We start from the raw sequence: 17844 nt of genomic DNA, 5'->3' as shown, positions 1-17844 counted from the left end.
CTACGCACCAAAATCCTCAGCCGACTCGTCCAACTGGTGACATCTGCCAAAGTGTGTAATCAACCACTGGATCTTCAAGTTGTCCTTCCTCAAATCATCGGTCTCAGGAGCCAGTCCAAGTAAATCCCGTACCAAAGCCACCATCTGAGCTGGAGTGGAGGTGTACCCGTGCAGGATAAGTGGTCGGCCAGTGGTCCGTAAGCCGAGAATGTGATGAACATCCTCCAGTGTGATGGTGGCTTCGCCAAATGATAAGTGGAAAGTGTGCGTCTCTGGACGCCACCTCTCAATGAAGGCTGTGATCACCCCCCTGTCATGCCTGACCTTCCCCAGCCTGAAAATCCATCCGAAACCTGCGGCCGTGATGGTAGTCACTATCGAGTCATGCGGCCGGTTATTTTTAACTGTGTTCCAATATTCACCGAAGTTGCCCCTCACTCTCAAATCCTCCGGTGCCTGGCACAATTAAAATGCAAAATGTGTCAGTAGTTTATCATAAAGCAGACGTTTTATTCTAATAAATAGCAATAAGTCAGGTCATTACCTCTCTCCTGTTCCACACCGCCTCGGACCTGTGATCCTTCTGCAATGTCAACAAGTTGCCATTGACTGGGCCGGGACGGTAAACTACGGGATCCATCTGCGCCAACAAATAAATTTCAATTTTAATTCGAATTTAAAAAATCTTAAAACCCTAAAATCATGAACTTAGCCTAAAGATCCAATTTAGAAATTCTTAACAAGTACCCTTAATTTCAAACATAAATCTCTAAATTATTAAACTATTTCAAATTTCTAAATTTCATATCAAATCCCATATATATATTAATTCCAATTTTATAGTTTTATATTAATTCGAATATTTTATATATATATATATATATATATATATATATTCGAATATGTTAAAAGTGATTTTTTTCGATATATTTATATTTTTGGATAATTTAATTCAAATAATGTATTTATATATGTTCATATTTTTTTATGAATATCATATTCATATTTTAATTTATTATATTCGAATATGACATGTTTATATTATATGTTAATATTTTAATATATTATATTCGAATATTAACATTTATATATATTTTAATTTGATTATTATATTTAATATTTTTATTCCAAATATATTATATTCGTATATTATAGCATATAAATTTTTAAAATATTTTTATTTTAATTCGAATTTAAAAAATCTTAAAATCCTAAAATCATGAACTTAGCCTAAAGATCCAATTTAGAAATTCATAACAAGTACCCTTAATTTCAAACATAAATCTCTAAATTATTAAACTATTTCAAATTCCTAAATTTCATATCAAATCCCATATATATATTAATTCCAATTTTATAGTTTTATATTAATTCGAATATTTTATTTATATATATATATATATATTCGAATATTACATGTTTATATCATATGTTCATATTTTATTATGAATATTATATTCATATTTTAATTTATTATATTCGAATATTACATGTTTATATTATATGTTAATATTTTAATATATTATATTCGAATATTAACATTTATATATATTTTAATTCGATTATTATATTTAATATATTTATTCCAAATATATTATATTTGTATATTATATTCGTATATTTTAATTCGAATTTAAAAATCTTAAAATCCTAAAATCATGAACTTAGACTAAAGATCCAATTTAGAAATTCTTAACAAGTACCCTTAATTCCAAACATAAATCTCTAAATTATTAAATTATGCTTATTTTGACTTTTTTCCAACATTATTTTATTAATTCGAATTATGTTAAAATTTTTAATATTATATCTATATATTAATTCGAATTATGTTAAAATTTTTAATTTAGATTTTAAATTATGCTTATTTTGACTTTTTCCAACATTATTTTATTAATTTCTAACCACAAAATCTTAAAATCATGAAATTAGCCTAAAGATCTAATTTCAAAATTCCTAAAAATTACCCTTAGTTTCAAACATAAATCTCAAAATTATTAAACTATTTCAAATTTCAAAAATCCATATCACATCTCATATCAAATCTCAAGCCTCAATCATGCAAAATCTACCATATCATACAAAAAATTAATCAAAATGAAAGCATTATATATATATATATATATATATATATATATATATATATATATATATATATATACATACACTATTTTTGAGAGAAGATTAGGTTAATACCTTCAAATTAGTGCTAATCGGGGTTGATTTTGAAGCTTGAAATCAGATTTCTGGTGACCCTCTCCTTCTTTTTCTGATCTTGACGATCCTCTCCTCCCTAATTTCCGTTCCAACCAGCTGCTCTCTTTTTCTTTCGGCCAGCCGCCTCTTCCTTCACTCGGCTGAACTTGTTTTTTCTGCCTCTGTTTTATGCGTGAGGCTGACTAGGGTACACCATTTATAAACCTTGGGACGCCCTTTAAAAACGCGACCCCTACGGGGAAGTTTTTATGTTTGGGTCGCCGTTTCGTAGGGCGCCCCTTATTGTAAAAAAAAATTCGTCCAGGTCGCCATTTTTCGAATGAATTAGACTGGTTAGTTTTGAAAACTAAAAAAAAACTGGTTAGTTTTGAAAAGTGATTGAACAAATTGGTTAAAAATGAAACGGAGCCTGAGTTTGTCATTGTGGACAGTAGTGTTTTACCATTGCAAACTCAGGGTGGGATGAATGTATTGTCGGCAACAAGAACAGGGGTACTATCCCCATCTAGCGGTTAAAAAGCGCTGATCCTGACTGCTGGATATGCATCCAACAGTCAGAAAACCATAGGCCAGTTAACCAGTCCACAGCCATCCATGACCCCAAGAACAGATAACTTAATGCTGTCATAACATACAATATACAAGAAACCCCCGAACATTATCTTCTTGTTCGGTAAGCAAGAGCGCGCTATAGCCCAGAGCCCACTAGGTGGCGTCCTCGGTAGAGTTATAAATGGGAAATTAAAAATGGCAAGTTAATGAGCTTAACTGGATCAAACAAGTTGACAATACAAGTGGATATAGGCACTGTGGAAGTGGCGGATGTGGATTCAAAATCTCCGATCACAGCAACCATATCTTTTGAAAATATCTTTGTATGTGTTTGGCTGACAGTTTCAAAGTTCTAGACTTGTGTATCAAAAATGGAAAAGGCTCGATGTATAATTGGATAAAAAAACATTCGCAGAATGAATATGTGTTAACCTATGTATTAATAGCACCAATTAAAATTTTCCACCTCAATTGCCATATCATTTTATGCAATATTATGTACCCCAATTTTATGCATGTAGCACTACCCATCAAAAATAGCTTATTTATATCATAAAGAATTTACAAGTCGACTTTCGGCTTATAAGCTAGAAGTTGAAAATCCTAAGAAAATTTAGTTATTTTTTAAAAATCAATTTTGCAAAAATGTAAATAATCATTTAAAAATAATTAAAAATATTTATTATTTATTATATCCATTAAGTTGTGAAATCAAAACAAACACGTGTATTAAAAGTTACTACACATTATAAATAGGGCTGTAAATGAGTTGATATGCTCGATAACCGCTTGGTGTTCGGTTCGAAAAAAGCTCGGTTCGAACTCGGTTCGATTCATAAACGAGTCGATCTTGAGCACAATTTTAAGTTTCGTTTTATAAACGAGCTGAACTTGAGCATAGTAGAATTCGACTCGATAGTTCGCGAACAAGTTCGAATTATGAGTTTGTGAACATGGTTCGTGAATTTGGCTCAGGAGCGTAGTTCGTGAACTAGCTCGTGAACATTGTTTATTATGAATTTATGATTCCTTAGAGTATAAATTAAAATATTGTTAGAATTTTAATTTATATTTTTAATTAAATTAAATAACAAACAAGTTCGTAAATAAATTTAGGAGCATAAGCTAGCTCGTTATCAAGTTTATTAAACAAGCTCGTGAACAAAATTAATGACCGATTGGTGACCAAAAATACGCGAGACATGTTCGTGAGCGTATGTTAATGAGCGGTTCGTGAGCAAAAGCTCGTGAGACATGTTCGTGAGCGGTTCGCGAGCCGATCGTGAACAGAGTTATTACTTAATGAGTCGATGCTCAAACAATATTTTTGGCTCCATCCAAGCTCGAGCTCGAGTTCGCTAATTTTTTAACAAACGATACACGAGCACTTAAGAGTTCGGCTCGGCTCGACTCATTTAACATCTCCAAAAGGATATGTATAATAGTTGGCTAAATTGATTATGTAAATTTTTGGCTAAGGGGACATGTATATGCTCCAATGAAATTATTTATAATTGTGCTTGTGTAAATTATACCTAAGAGTGCACTTGGTCGACAAATATAGCCAACCAAATATGGTTGGCTATATTTTTTGCTGAGGGGATGAAGGGTTGGAGTTGTATAATTTTTAGATAATCTCTATAAGTGCCGATGCCATCTAGGAAATTTTAGCCGAGGGTTTTTGGAGTTGCAGATGCTCTATGCATTTTTCAAAAGTTAAGTCAAACTTTTTAATATATTTTCAAATTTTGTGAGTCCAATTTTACACTATTGTAAGAAGATGAAAAATGTAAAAAAAAACGGACAATACATCCCATCCTTCAGAACTGACTCTTCAATGGTAAAACAGTTCATCTCCAGGTTTACATTATGAGTTCTTGAATGTGTATCAATCTCCTTATTCTGCGTGATAATGTGATATTGTAGCAGCATCAAGCGATGGATCCAACAAGATTCGAACAATAAGAATTCTCGCTGCAACAAAATCACACATTTGATCTATCATAATTTTCAACTATAAGTACTTCATGCACCTGCTAGTATCATTAACACGTACAAACAATTTCCTAGACCTATATGTATACAAAATCCACTCTAGATATATCACACACTCGGTAATTATTTTATACATTTGGTGATTTCTGATACCAACTGCACCTTATAATACAATTGCAAAATCTCAGGCAGTTCAAGAGTAAGATCAGCAGCTGCCAGCAGGGGACTACAAAAAGCAGGCGAATTCTCAGTGCAAAATCCGAAAAAATGGTTCACTTCTTACCTTGAGATTTAGCGACCTTCAACTGTGCTAATTGTATAGTCATTAACAGAGACACCTCCAACACTACCAGAACTCGTGTTTGTGAGCCCCCTATTCGCTGTTCTCAACAAAAATGCAGCCTGGCCTGGAGGCTGAAGACTTATTTCGTTGCATAACATAAACACGACTTCCGACATGCTTGGTCTTGCAGCCGCAGATTCTTGCACGCACAGTAGCGCAATATGGATACATCTAAGGATTTCACTATCATATTCATGTGTATTCCCAAGCGCCGGATCAACTATTTCCAAGGCATTCGATTCTCCCCACAGATCCCAAACCTGTTAGAAATTTTTTACATGCCTCTTATTAAATATATTTAATTTGAATGTTCTACAGGTAGTTTAGAGCATCTCCAACGGGGATATGTAAAACTTTTAGCTGTAAGCTTCTGGTCTCCGGTGGTATTAGCTATAATGGTTAGCTATATTTAAAAATCTATTATTTTACTATTTTCAAATTCTAAAGACTATATTTTAAATAATAGTAACTATTGTAGATAATTTTCATAAATAATTTGAATCCTACATGATTAATTACTTTATTCTGTAGAGTGTAGAATATGGGAAAGATTGTTACTAACATGTCCAATCATGTTGATAAAATTCTCAGACTGGTAACTGCTGTTCTTTCTTCCTGTAATTATCTCCAGCAGCATAACTCCAAAGCTAAAAACATCGGATTTTATTGAAAATAGTCCTTCCATCGCGTACTCTGGTGACATATAACCGCTGCAATCAGTGAAATGTTTATGTTAAGGATGCTAAGCTTTGATGTGAATTTTATTGAATATATATATATAATAATAAGTGAAGTAACACGTACTATGTTCCCACTACTCTTCTTGTCGTTTCTTCAACCTGGTTGTTTCCAAATATTCTGGCCATGCCAAAGTCTGATATTTTGGGATTTAAGTTCAGATCAAGCAAAACATTACTTGCTTTCAAATCCCTATGAATGATTCTTAGTCTCGAATCATGGTGGAGATATACCATCCCTCGAGCTATACCCAAAGTTATATCAAATCGTTTTTTCCAATCAAGAACGGATTTTTTTTCTTTGTCTGAAACAAACATAAGAGTAAAATAAAATTAGGTAAATGTCAGTATTGTTACATTTAATCTTTCTGGTGATAAAGAAGCTTGATAAATTTAATTCTGAAGGTTGAGCCATACCAAAAAGAAAGCAGTCCAATCCCTTGTTCGGCAAGTACTCATATATTAACATCTTCTCTTCTCTTTGAATGCAGTATCCGAAAAGTCTGACAAGATTCCTGTGCTGAAGCTTTGCTATCAACGTAACTTCATTTCGAAACTCCTCTATTCCTTGCCCTGACGTGTTTGACAATCTTTTAACCGCGATTTCTTGGCCATTACGCAGTTTACCCTGCAACATTTTATAAGCATCATAAGTCCATGTACATGTACTTACTCTTAATCAAATGGATGCAAAATTTAAACTACAGAGTACCTTGTACACGGAACCAAAACCACCTTCTCCGACTTTGTTAGCAAGGGAGAAATTTTCTGTTGCATCTATAATAGTGCTTAGGGTGTAAAATTTTACATCAACATTACTTGTCTCTATTTCATCAACCTCTTCTTCCATTGACGATCCGTGCACAGATATACCTCGCTTATTCGTATCATTCTGAAACCACATCATACCCTCCTTCCTTCTCAAAGCTATATCCCAAATTTCAGTCAGTGGTCCAGTCAAATTATTGAAATGTTTCTAAAGGGCAAGTATAAAACATATCTTATGCACTAGCAGTGTAATTAGAAACTTACCTTTCTTCCTCTTTGTTATTAGCCAATATGCAAGAGCAAACAGAACAAAAATTACAGCACTGAGTAGCACAGGAACTAAGACCTTGACATAGCCTTGTATTCTTTTGGACTTCTTTGTATTTTTAGCTGATAAAAAAAGAAGAAGAACTTGCTATCAAATAAAGTAAATTGTAACCGGATGACATAACATACTCCCTCCATCCCCTTTTACGTGTCACTTTGACTTGTCGTGTGGTATAACGTAGGAGTAGTTCTTAGCTGAAGTAGTCATCGCATTGATTGTTGCAGGTGGATGTAGTTGTGCATCATGTGTTGATTCTGATCTGTGACTTTTAACTATTTTGATAAAGACCTAGTAGCATTTAATATGATGTAATGACTAAACCAATGAATAGAAGAAAACAACATACCTAACTCAACCGCATCAACACGTATGTAGAAATCCTGGCCACCCCTTGAATACTCTCTCAAGTCGACCAGCTTGTCGTACCATGTAATGCATCCACTGAAACCACCTCCCCGGACATCAGCCCCGGAGTAGCCTGTACACGAGCAGTTCTTCAAGCACAATTCAGCGCACGCTTTATTACCTAAATTCATGTCTAGCTTTGTTTTCGTCGTGTCAGGCAGCTTCACCTCAGCAAGTTGCACAAATCCTTCCCCATTTCTACACAGTTGGCTGTTCTGCTTTTGAACACAACCTTGTGAGCCATCCCTCAAGTACCAATCACGCGGTGACTTTGGTTCAAATCCCGGAAGACACTTGCACTCATATTCACCTGAATTGTACAGGCTACAATCCCCATACACACCACAATGACTAAAGTAGTCACATTGGTCCTGTGGTGCAGACCAGAAGTTATCCCATCTGTGGTCACCCGGGTGCCACGTTGATCTTTGAATCGTACCAGTGGACTCATTGAGAACCATTCGCGATATAATTGAAGCATTAAGCATGCCATAAACTATAGATACCTCCTCTGCATTGTCAACATAACTTACCTTGAAAATAAAATTAGACCTTAATTCAGGTACACCAGTCCATCGGAGACCATTCCAAGATCCCCCGCGCCAAAAAGGATCCTTATCCTTATACAAGAACAGCTGAGGCACCGAGCCATTAATATCAATCATATATGAATATGATCCGGCTTCTGGATTGTCGGATGACTTCCAAGAAGTCAGGAACCGGTTCAGACCAGACCTCCGGTCCACTCCAAACTTCATGTCCGGAAGCAGAGTATCTGTTGGAAAATCAAAGCTCTGCCAAACAAAACCTTTATTTTTGCTGTTATGAACTACCAAATTTCCTGTATCCAAGAGCTCAGCCGAGTAGTTTGATTCACCGAAAGATGACAAGCTTGAAACATTCGTGGACCATACGACAACGTCTGGCTTCTGGCTGTCGAATAAAACAAGATTGCCAGTCTTGTCTAGTGACAGAACACCGGAATTATTGGTGATTGGATTGTTTCTGTTGGCAACCCAAACTACCGTTTGTTCCGAGACTTTGTTGTACCAAATTCCCACGTATCTTCTGCTACTATTGCCGGGGCTAAAAAATCCAAGTACGAAGCTTTCTCCAGAAGAAACCAAAACATTATCATGACCGTCACTAAGAGGTTCATCGACGGTGATGATGCTGGTGGAAGTACAGGATCCAAGGAGAAGAAATATGAAAAACAAATGTCGGCAGCAAAACATAGTTCTTACAGTATTAGGCTTACTCATTTATCAGACACTAAAAGCAAATTTTTTCTGTGATCAAGTACTCTCAAGTGATCATGTTCGGTTGCAAGTTATTTTCAACCAAAAAATATTTATGCGTCGCCTTTATATAATGGAAAAGGGGCCTAATGACGCGGTCACAGATAAGTGGATGTAAACGAGTGGTGCAGATGAGAAAATTACACTGCAGTATTGTATGTTTCGTGTTGTGTTTGCATTTGAATCTCTTTAGCATCTTCTGAATATGTATGTGCAACCGTTGTGAAGCCTTAATTAGATAGATTGGAACATCACATAGTGATATTAGTATCTGATTTAATGTTCGGGGCAACAAGGACAGATGTGCAAGTTGGTCATCATGTCCATCAAGTTTAATGCCAATACATCATCAGATGAAGAAGTTTCAGCACTTGGATTTCATGTTTACTGTGTTTGAAAACTGTACTTGTAATACATATCTATGCTCTGTAAAGTATTTGTGAAAAATTTCCCTCGTGGCAGTGACTTGATCAACTATAAAAGGCTGATGATTCGTCATGTTCATAATTACTCCAAAATTGATAGCTTCCTAGAGGTCTCCTTCTGACATGGTCTACTGCTTGGTAGAATTTTAAGCATCTCCAATGGCACAAGTCATAACTTATATATATCCACAAAACGCTATAGTTTTACAATCTAAATTGTTTACGGGCCTATAAAAATCCTGAAGTACAGTACTTTGCTTATTGATGAACAAAGCTATGCCATAATCATGTCTAAACTACACAAAACTATTGGGCGGTAACTACAACAGACATATGTGTTCTTAATGCTCAAGTGTCGCCAAGTTGAATGAGACTTAGCGACCTTTAACTGTGCTAATTGTGAGCTCATTGTTAGAAATGGCTCCAACACTGGTAGAACTCGTGCTTGTAGGACCTCTATCTGATGTTCTAAATATAAACGCAGCGTGGCCAGGAGGTGGAAGACTTATCTCATTGCATAACATGACACCACTTCTGACATACTTGGTCTTGCAGTAGCAGATTCTTGCACACACAATAGTCCTATATGAAAACATCTTAATATCTGAGGATCATGATCATGTGATTCACCAAGCGCCTTATCAACTATCTCCATAACTCTAGATTCCTTCCAAAGATCCCAAACCTGGGAGAAATTATTTACAGGACATTTCATGAATAACTAATGCAACATGTTCTGATTTCACGTCAACAGCGTACAAATGTTTGATACTTACATGTCCAATTAAATTAACTGTGTCTTCGGTATAATAGCTGCTGTTTTTTCTTCCTGTGATGATCTCCAATAGTAGAACTCCAAAGCTAAAAACGTCGGACTTTATAGAAAAATGTCCTTCCATTGCATACTCTGGTGACATATAACCACTGCAACATAGAATTGTCAAAGTTACTTATTCAGGTTAGTTAGGAAATGGTGAAGGTTTGAGTTCCCTCATCATTCAATTTGATATAAATAAGTGAAAGTGATACGAACTATGTTCCAACCACTCTCCTTGTCGTTTCTTCAATTTGATCACTTCCAACTATTCTAGCCATACCGAAGTGGCGAAGTCTGATATTTTTGGTTTCAAGTTGGCATCTAGTAAAACATTACTTGCTTTCAAATCCCTGTGAATGATTCGTAATCTTGAATCGTGATGAAGATATACCATTCCCCGTGCTATGCCCAGAGCTATATCAAACCGTTTCCCCCAATCAAGCATGCATTTTTTCTCTTCATCTAAACAAAATTAACAGTAACTTAAACTCAGAACAGTATAATTAAAACAGGTCATTACTATGATGATAAATATACCATCTAAATTCAAAGATTCAGGCTCAATCATACCAAAAAGAAAGCAATCCAAGCCCTTGTTTGGCAAGTACTCATATATTAACATTTTCTCTTCCTTTTGAGTGCAGTATCCAAAAAGTCTGACAAGATTTCTGTGCTGAAGTTTTGCTATCAACGTAACCTCATTTCTAAATTCCTTCATTCCTTGCCCTGACATGTTTGACAACCTTTTCACCGCAATATCTTGTCCGTTATCCAATTTACCCTGCAAATTGCGATGAATCTTGAGCATAATACCTGTACTTACATTTAATACAAATCAAACAAGTGCATTGATCAAACTGTAGAGTACCTTGTACACGGAACCAAAACCACCTTCTCCAACTTTGTGCAAAAGGGAGAAATCTTCGGTTGCAGCTACTATACTGCTCAGAGAAAAGATTCTCACATCTGTGGTACTTGTCCCTATCTCGTTGTCCTCTTCTCCAGTTGGAGAGTCAAGGACAGGTATTGCGTGTTTATGAATGTTACTGCTGATCAGGCTTAAGTTCTGCTTTCGCTGAACTATTCATAAATACGATCAATGATGTGGTGAGTGCAGGAAATTGATCAAATATAGAACAAAACTTTATTCTTACAGGAAAAATTACCTGTCTTCTTCATTTTTAACCAATATGTGACAGTAAGCAATACCAAAATGGCAACACATAGCGGCACAATAACCAAGACCTTGATGTTGCCATGGAATCTCTTCGACTTCTTTGAATTTTTAGCTGGAGGAGTAGTAGGAGCTGAGGCCCCGGCTTTCCAACTTTCTTCAGTTTGCAAGTAGACGCATAGCATAAAAGGAAACTCGTTATCAGAATAAGCAAAAATACAGCATATGACAAAGACTTGGTTAAGAAAAGAGCGGATTACTAGGAGCTAATCTGAATCTGTTACCATGTTAAGTTATCAGCATTCACGAACCAGCAGGACTTGACAGGAAACAATTATTTGTAATATGATGTTCTAAACATTTTGTCATTCAAAGATTACTCATTATAAAAGAGAATACCTAACTCGACAGCATCCACACGTAAATAGAAATCCTGGCCACCACTTGGATACTCTTTCAAGTCTACCAGTTTATCATACCATGTAATGCATCCACTGAAACTTCCTCTACTCACATCAGCGCTGGAGTAACCCGTGCAGGAGCAGTTGTTTAGACACAAGTTTTCACAGGCTTTAATATCCATGTTCTTGTCTACCCTTGTTTTAGTTGTGTCTGGTAGCTTCACTTCAGTCAGCTTTATGAATCCTTCCCCATTTTTACACATTAGGCCTTCTCGCTTTGGAACGCAGCCTTGCGAGCTATCCCATAAGTCCCAGTCACGGGGAGACTTTGGCTCGTACCCTGGAAGACACTTGCACTCGTAGTCACCCGCACTGGAACTATTACAGTCACCAAATTCACCACAATGACTAAAAGAATCACAGTTGTCCTTGGGGGCATGGTAGAAGTCATCCCAGTTCTGGACATCTTGGTGCCATGTTTTTCTTTCAATCCTCTGAGTCGACTCTATAACAACTAGTCTCGACATAATTGAGGCGTTACGCATGCTATACTCTAGGGATACCTCCTCAGAATTATCTAAGTATTTCACACTGAACAAGGAATTACTAGTATTCATCTCAGGCACACCACTCCATCGAATTCCATTAAAAGGTCCTCCGCGCCAAAAAGGAATCCCATCTCTATACAGAAACAACTGAGGTAGAGATCCGTTATCATCAATCATAAGTGAATAGGACCCGATTGCAGGATTATCAGGTGACTTCCAAGAAGTCAGGAACCAGTTGAGACCGGACCTACGGTTTACTCCAAGTTTCATGTCCGGAAGTTGAGTGTCTGTTGGAAAATCAAAGCTCTGCCACACAAAACCATTTTTACTATTCTCTTCAGGTACCACAAAATTCCCTGTGTCCAAGAGCTGGGCTGTGTAGTTGGATATAACCATAGACGATGAGTCTGAAACATTATTCGACCACATGACAACATCTGGCTTCTGGCTGTCAAATAAAACAAGATTTCCAGTGTTGTCTAGTGATAAAACACCAAATGTATTTGTAATAGGGCTATTCCTGTTGGCAACCCAAACAACCGTTTGCACAGAGATTTTATAGTACCAAATTCCCACATATCTTCTGCTACTATTTCCCGGGCTAAAAAATCCCAGAGCAAATCTTTCATTTGCAGAAACCAAAACATGGCCATCACTTAGAGGTTTATCTGAGGTGATGATGCTGGTGGAACTGCAAGTTTGAAGAAGAAGAAGAAGAAGAAAAAGAAATTGTAGAAATATGGTCTGAGAGCTCGTCTGGCTATGCATTTCTCTCTTTCTAGTCAATCAGATGCTCGATATGTTGAAGTTGAACATATAAAACTCAAAGACCAGCCGACCTTAAACAGCAAATTAGATTTTTTCATACCACATCTACTTATCTTTTGTTGATAACATGACAGGAAAGTCTTTGCAGTAGACTATCAAAAGTCTTTGCATAAGTTTAACACTCTACGATATCGTCATCCCAACATGAAAATGAACCAGAACTTAATAATATAGTAGTAACTTAATAGAACAAAGACAAAACATTAAAGATAAAAAAACAAACAGTCTTTTAACTGCGATATTGTATTTCTTACTTGTACAGTTCTACATGTATACAAGTTCATATTGATGCTTATTATAACTGAAAATGGTTTGTAGGCTATATTGATGATCATTATATAGCATTATTTTCATACAAGTCAAAGATTTTGGTTACTTGCAGATGAAGAGATGTCTGGGACACAATTTTGAAACACTGACCATCACCTTCCGGTCACTTCAGTTATTGGCACTTCAATGGATGACGAGTTCTCGTGACATTCCATTATAAAATCCAGACTCTTGGAGCTTTTCAAACAAACATCCACCTCTCCTGGCATTGTCATATTTAAATTTGTGCTTTCCAACATGGTCACTACAGACGACATTGTTGGTCTGTCAGCTGCACCACTCTGAACGCATAATATTGCTATATTTATGCATCTCAGCGCTTCATCTTCTGAGCATGATCCGGCAATGGAAGGATCTATCAGCTCTGCTGCTCTATTATCTTTCCAAAGGCTCCAAGCCTGAAACATGTTTCATAAGGTTGCGTTATCCATGGACTGAGGTTGGGGGGGGGGGGGGGGGGGGGGGGGGGGGATGAAAATAAGGTAATGATTGGACTTACATGTCGAATAAGATTTGAGCATTCGGGTGAGTGAAAACTACTGTTCCTCAGACCACTGACAAGTTCTAGTAGTAATACTCCAAAGCTATACACATCGGATTTAACTGAGAACAAACCTTCCATCGCATACTCTGGGGACATGTAGCCACTGCAAGTTTATAAGTTATAACTAATGTTACTGTTGGTGACAAAAGGGATGATATTTGATATTAAGAGATGGCAAAGATACTCACTATGTGCCAACAACCCGGACTGTAGCTGCTTCATTTTGGTTCCCCCCGAAGATCCTGGCCATGCCAAAGTCAGAAATTTTCGGGTTCATCTCCTCGTCTAACAAAATGTTGCTAGCTTTTAGATCTCGGTGAATTATCCGTAGTCTAGAATCACGATGAAGGTACAGAAGCCCCCGTGCAATGCCTCCAATAATTGCAAAGCGAGTTTTCCAATCTAGTTGTGATTTTTTGAATGAGTCTGTAACCGGACAAGTGATTAGAATACAGAGTAGAATATGTAACATAAGAAAGAAGAATTATAAGTTTGTCATACCAAATAGAAACGAATCCAAGCTTTTGTTAGGCATGAACTCGTAAATCAACAACTTCTCTTCTCCTTCAATGCAACAACCAAGTAGTCTAACTAGATTCCTATGTTGTAACTTTGCTATTAGTGTCAATTCAGTTTTAAATTCCCCTAAACCTTGACCAGACCACTTTGAAAGCCTTTTAACGGCAACTTCAGCTCCCCCCGGTAAGGTCCCCTGAAACAGGAATTAATAATTTATACCATGTACTTCTTAGCATACTTCAATCTGAACAGCATGCTTAATATACTATAATACCTTGTATACCAACCCAAATCCTCCTTCTCCGAGCTTATTCATGTTGGCAAAGTCTTTGGTTGCAATTTCAATGTCATTAAAACTGAATACGGGCAACTGTGGTACATTTCCGTGTTCTCCATCAAATGCAATATCATCAGCTTCTGAGAAAACTGCAGAGAGTCCTCTGACAGTGGAGCTCATGTCATGTATAGCCTTATTGTTTTTCCTGTCTGACGTCGTGATTCCTGTGATTATGGGTTACAAGTATGATCTTATATTGTTGCGGTACTGAAAGAACATAAAATATTTTAAGCTATGTTAAAGTAATTACCTAGCAGTTTTCCCCTGAACCTCCATAATATCAGAATGATCATTCCTACGAAAACTGTTATTGCTGCAGCAATTACTATCCATAAGACAGTGGATATCTTTTTCCGACTTCCTGAGGTTATGAATAACCAAGTTCAAATTTATAAAAGGAATAAGAACTGGAAGAAACCAACATCACAAATTTCACCACTATGATAATGGATAGATCAGTTAATATGCCATTTCAAGATGGTATTTGTTGCAGGAAATATAGCATCACTAGCATTCATACTGCATTTACATTATGTTAATGACGAGAAATATAAGAAAATCTCATTAGAGGAAAGAGACAAAGTTCATCTAAAAGTTCGTTTCACAAATTGTCTAATCAAGGCAAGACAAAATTAACAGAATCAGCTCAAATGCAAAACCATATTATTCATATAAACTAAAGAATATATAATAAAATTGTGTTAAAAAGAAGAGAATGCAAAAGCAAATGAGTTTATGCTTACCCAGTTCAGACTTGGCAAGACGAACATACAATGAATTCCCACCTTCACCAAAATGCTCCAGATCAACTAAATCACCACTCCATATCATACACCCAATTCCAGAAGCAAACGTGTATGCATGACAAGTGCAATTATTCACGCATAAATCTCTACATTTATTAATGTTATCCGCTGCTGCAGTATCAGCAAAATCAGGCCATTTCAGGCCTCGAACTTCCCTAAACACATCACTTGTACCATTGACGTTACACTGAAGAGGAGTCTTCCTAATGCATCCGTCAGAAAACTTACCTTTCTCCCATTGACTTGCATATTTTGCTTCAAATCCTTCCAAGCAACTGCATATAGGGGAACCCATTGCCTTACTCACTCCAAACTTCCCACAGTAATTGTAAATCTCGGAATCATTTGAAGGCTCTGACAGTGATACATTCCATTGCCTCAGTCCTTCATCCCAAACAAACTGATCAATAGTTCCATCCCACCCAAGTTTAAACCTAGTAATAATTGAACTGCTTTTCATAGCATAAGTAAAATATATGTTTCCATTGCCCTCGTTAGTAAGCTTGAAGCCATACAATATAAGGGCTGTCATGCGAGGAAGCCCTGTAAACAATAGACCATTCCAGTGTCCACTTCTCCAATGTCGATTGTGTCCATCCCAAACTATTAACTGTGGTGAAGCGCGAGGATCAAGAGATATAGAGTAATTCCCGGATGTTGGATCATCATCACTTCTCCACGAAGTGAAAGAAGTACCAATTCCAGTTACCACATTCGTATAAATTCTCATATCAGGTAAGTATGTATCAGTTGGATGTCTGAAACTTTCCCACAATGCCTTACTCTGATCACCAACATTCTCACTTCTCAAGAGAATCAAATTACCCGAATCTGTAATCACTGCAGTCGAATTAGCTGTTGCAGAAGAAATATTGGTAGACCATATACTTGCACTTCCATCAAAAACCATCAGATTACCATCATCTCCAATTGTCAGAATACCAGCTGTACCAGAAATTGGTTTATCTCTGTTTGCTACCCAAATAACAGTTTGCACCGGAATTTTGTTATACCATATTCCAAGATATCTATTAGTAGAATTCCCCGAGCTAAAAAACCCAAGCGCGAAATTCTCAGCAGCAGAGATGATCACTTGGCCATCAAGCAATAACTGCCCTTGCGTAATTCTATCACTGCTTGCATCTTGTGAAACTAAAGGGAAAACATGGAGGAGCAGCAAGTGCAAGAATAGACAAATACTAATCTGGTTCTTGAATGCGGTTCCCATAATTCACAATCTGATGCAGTGCATACTTGATGAACAGGGAGAGCCATGTTTCTAATAAAGATAAATAATGCTAATGATTCAAAGAAATGGATCATTCTTTTTACAAGTTATCCTAATTTTTTGTCTAATGTGCACAAAACTTGGTCAACAAATTATAAACTACACAAAATGAACCATGATATATATCTACAACAGTGAATTCAATTCAGTACTATAGTTTATACAACTGTACCATAGTTTATATCAATATGAAACAAACCATTAAGATCATAAATGACAATAAACAACATCATTATAGAGTGATCTCGAAATATAACTACTCACATCCACACTCGAATTCTTGACATCCCGTTAACTGAAATGCGGAATTTATAAATTTAAATAACAACACAATCAACAGTAGATACTAAAGATAACTGGAATCCACAGAAATACAAAACGGAGATTGATTTTATTCGATACTAACGTTTAAATGCAAGATAAAGTATAAATTAAAATATAAAGGTCAAGAATTCGTCCCTTTTGACAGAACATAATTTGGGAGGTCTGTGAAGACAAGCAATTGGATACAGATTGAAGATTGACTTGCAAGTATTCGCCTAGTACTAGAAAATAGTCCTGAAATTTCGACAAGATACGATGTTTTAATAAGACACGTAGCAAAAAATGCTCACGACTTAGGAATGGTATAATTTTTGGAGTTGCATGTATGGATTGGTAGAGGGATCTTGTAGGAAACAAAGGGTTCACTAATATGGGCGGATTAAGACAACAAGCAAAGAGAGTAAATTATGACAATAATCCACCCATATTAGTGAACCCTATAAAATAATAAGCAAAGAGAGTAAATTATATTTTAATCCGCCCATATTAGTGAACCATTTGTATAAAACAATAAGATAGATCATCATGGATGTTGGTTCGTCGAAGGATTTGGTAAGATAGATCATCACGGATGTTGGTTCGTCGAAGGATTTGGTAAGATAGATCATCACGGATGTTGGTTCGTCGAAGGATTTGATAAGGTTTAGTGTGTACTAATGGATCATCACGAATGTTGGTTCGTCGAAGGATTTGATAAGGTTTAGTGCGTACTAATGGATCATCACGAATGTTGGTTTGTCGAAGGATTTGATAAGGTTTAATGCGTACTAATGGATCATCACATATGTTGTTTCGTCGAAGGATTTGATGAAGCAAAACCGACATAGATGGATTACACAAGAAGAAATCAAGTTAATTCA

At 36.3% G+C, this 17844-nt stretch overlaps 3 protein-coding genes and 1 pseudogene across 3 annotated transcripts; all 4 read right to left on the bottom strand.

The window, feature by feature from the left end:
- Positions 1-640, bottom strand: LOC108194782 (serine/threonine-protein phosphatase 7 long form homolog). The gene is made up of 2 exons (XM_017361721.1): positions 545-640; positions 1-456 (listed from the first exon to the last, which is right to left on the bottom strand). The coding sequence occupies exons 1-2, from the start codon at positions 638-640 to the stop codon at positions 1-3; spliced, it is 552 nt and encodes a 183-aa protein (XP_017217210.1).
- A 3945-nt stretch (positions 641-4585) lies between these two features.
- Positions 4586-8840, bottom strand: LOC108194781 (G-type lectin S-receptor-like serine/threonine-protein kinase At1g11410). The gene is made up of 7 exons (XM_017361720.2): positions 7287-8840; positions 6877-7002; positions 6557-6771; positions 6262-6472; positions 5912-6149; positions 5670-5817; positions 4586-5367 (listed from the first exon to the last, which is right to left on the bottom strand). The coding sequence occupies exons 1-7, from the start codon at positions 8605-8607 to the stop codon at positions 5056-5058; spliced, it is 2571 nt and encodes an 856-aa protein (XP_017217209.2). The 5' UTR covers positions 8608-8840; the 3' UTR covers positions 4586-5055.
- Positions 8841-9210: 370 nt separating this feature from the next.
- On the bottom strand, positions 9211-12901 carry LOC108196814 (G-type lectin S-receptor-like serine/threonine-protein kinase At4g27290; annotated as a pseudogene).
- A 142-nt stretch (positions 12902-13043) lies between these two features.
- LOC135147819 (G-type lectin S-receptor-like serine/threonine-protein kinase B120) lies at positions 13044-17396 on the bottom strand. Its single transcript, XM_064081449.1, has 7 exons — positions 15310-17396; positions 14817-14927; positions 14504-14730; positions 14212-14422; positions 13899-14136; positions 13666-13813; positions 13044-13564 (listed from the first exon to the last, which is right to left on the bottom strand). Exons 1-7 carry the CDS (start codon positions 16598-16600, stop codon positions 13259-13261), a joined length of 2532 nt encoding a protein of 843 aa, XP_063937519.1. The 5' UTR covers positions 16601-17396; the 3' UTR covers positions 13044-13258.
- Between the last annotated feature and the right edge of the window lie 448 nt (positions 17397-17844).

This window comes from Daucus carota, chromosome 7, assembly GCF_001625215.2.
Source record: "Daucus carota subsp. sativus chromosome 7, DH1 v3.0, whole genome shotgun sequence".
Lineage (NCBI taxonomy): Eukaryota > Viridiplantae > Streptophyta > Magnoliopsida > Apiales > Apiaceae > Daucus > Daucus carota.
The sequence above is the reverse complement of the archived record's forward strand: the minus strand, read 5'-3'. Positions and strand labels throughout refer to the sequence as shown.

What these genes read in the sequence shown, in the direction of transcription:
- LOC135147819 (XM_064081449.1), bottom strand. Translation starts at nt 16,600, where the DNA reads ATGGGAACCGCATTCAAGAACCAGATTAGTATTTGTCTATTCTTGCAC. An exon ending in GATTTGGGTTGGTATACAAG is followed by an intron (nt 14,423 to 14,503) that starts GTATTATAGTAT and finishes TTCCTGTTTCAG; the next exon opens with GGGACCTTACCGGGGGGAGC. An exon ending in GTCCGGGTTGTTGGCACATA is followed by an intron (nt 13,814 to 13,898) that starts GTGAGTATCTTT and finishes ATAAACTTGCAG; the next exon opens with TGGCTACATGTCCCCAGAGT.
- LOC108194781 (XM_017361720.2), bottom strand. Translation starts at nt 8,607, where the DNA reads ATGAGTAAGCCTAATACTGTAAGAACTATGTTTTGCTGCCGACATTTG. An exon ending in AATAACAAAGAGGAAGAAAG is followed by an intron (nt 6,772 to 6,876) that starts GTAAGTTTCTAA and finishes TTTGGGATATAG; the next exon opens with CTTTGAGAAGGAAGGAGGGT. An exon ending in AGAAGAGTAGTGGGAACATA is followed by an intron (nt 5,818 to 5,911) that starts GTACGTGTTACT and finishes CACTGATTGCAG; the next exon opens with CGGTTATATGTCACCAGAGT.
- LOC108194782 (XM_017361721.1), bottom strand. Translation starts at nt 640, where the DNA reads ATGGATCCCGTAGTTTACCGTCCCGGCCCAGTCAATGGCAACTTGTTG. An exon ending in CGGTGTGGAACAGGAGAGAG is followed by an intron (nt 457 to 544) that starts GTAATGACCTGA and finishes TAATTGTGCCAG; the next exon opens with GCACCGGAGGATTTGAGAGT.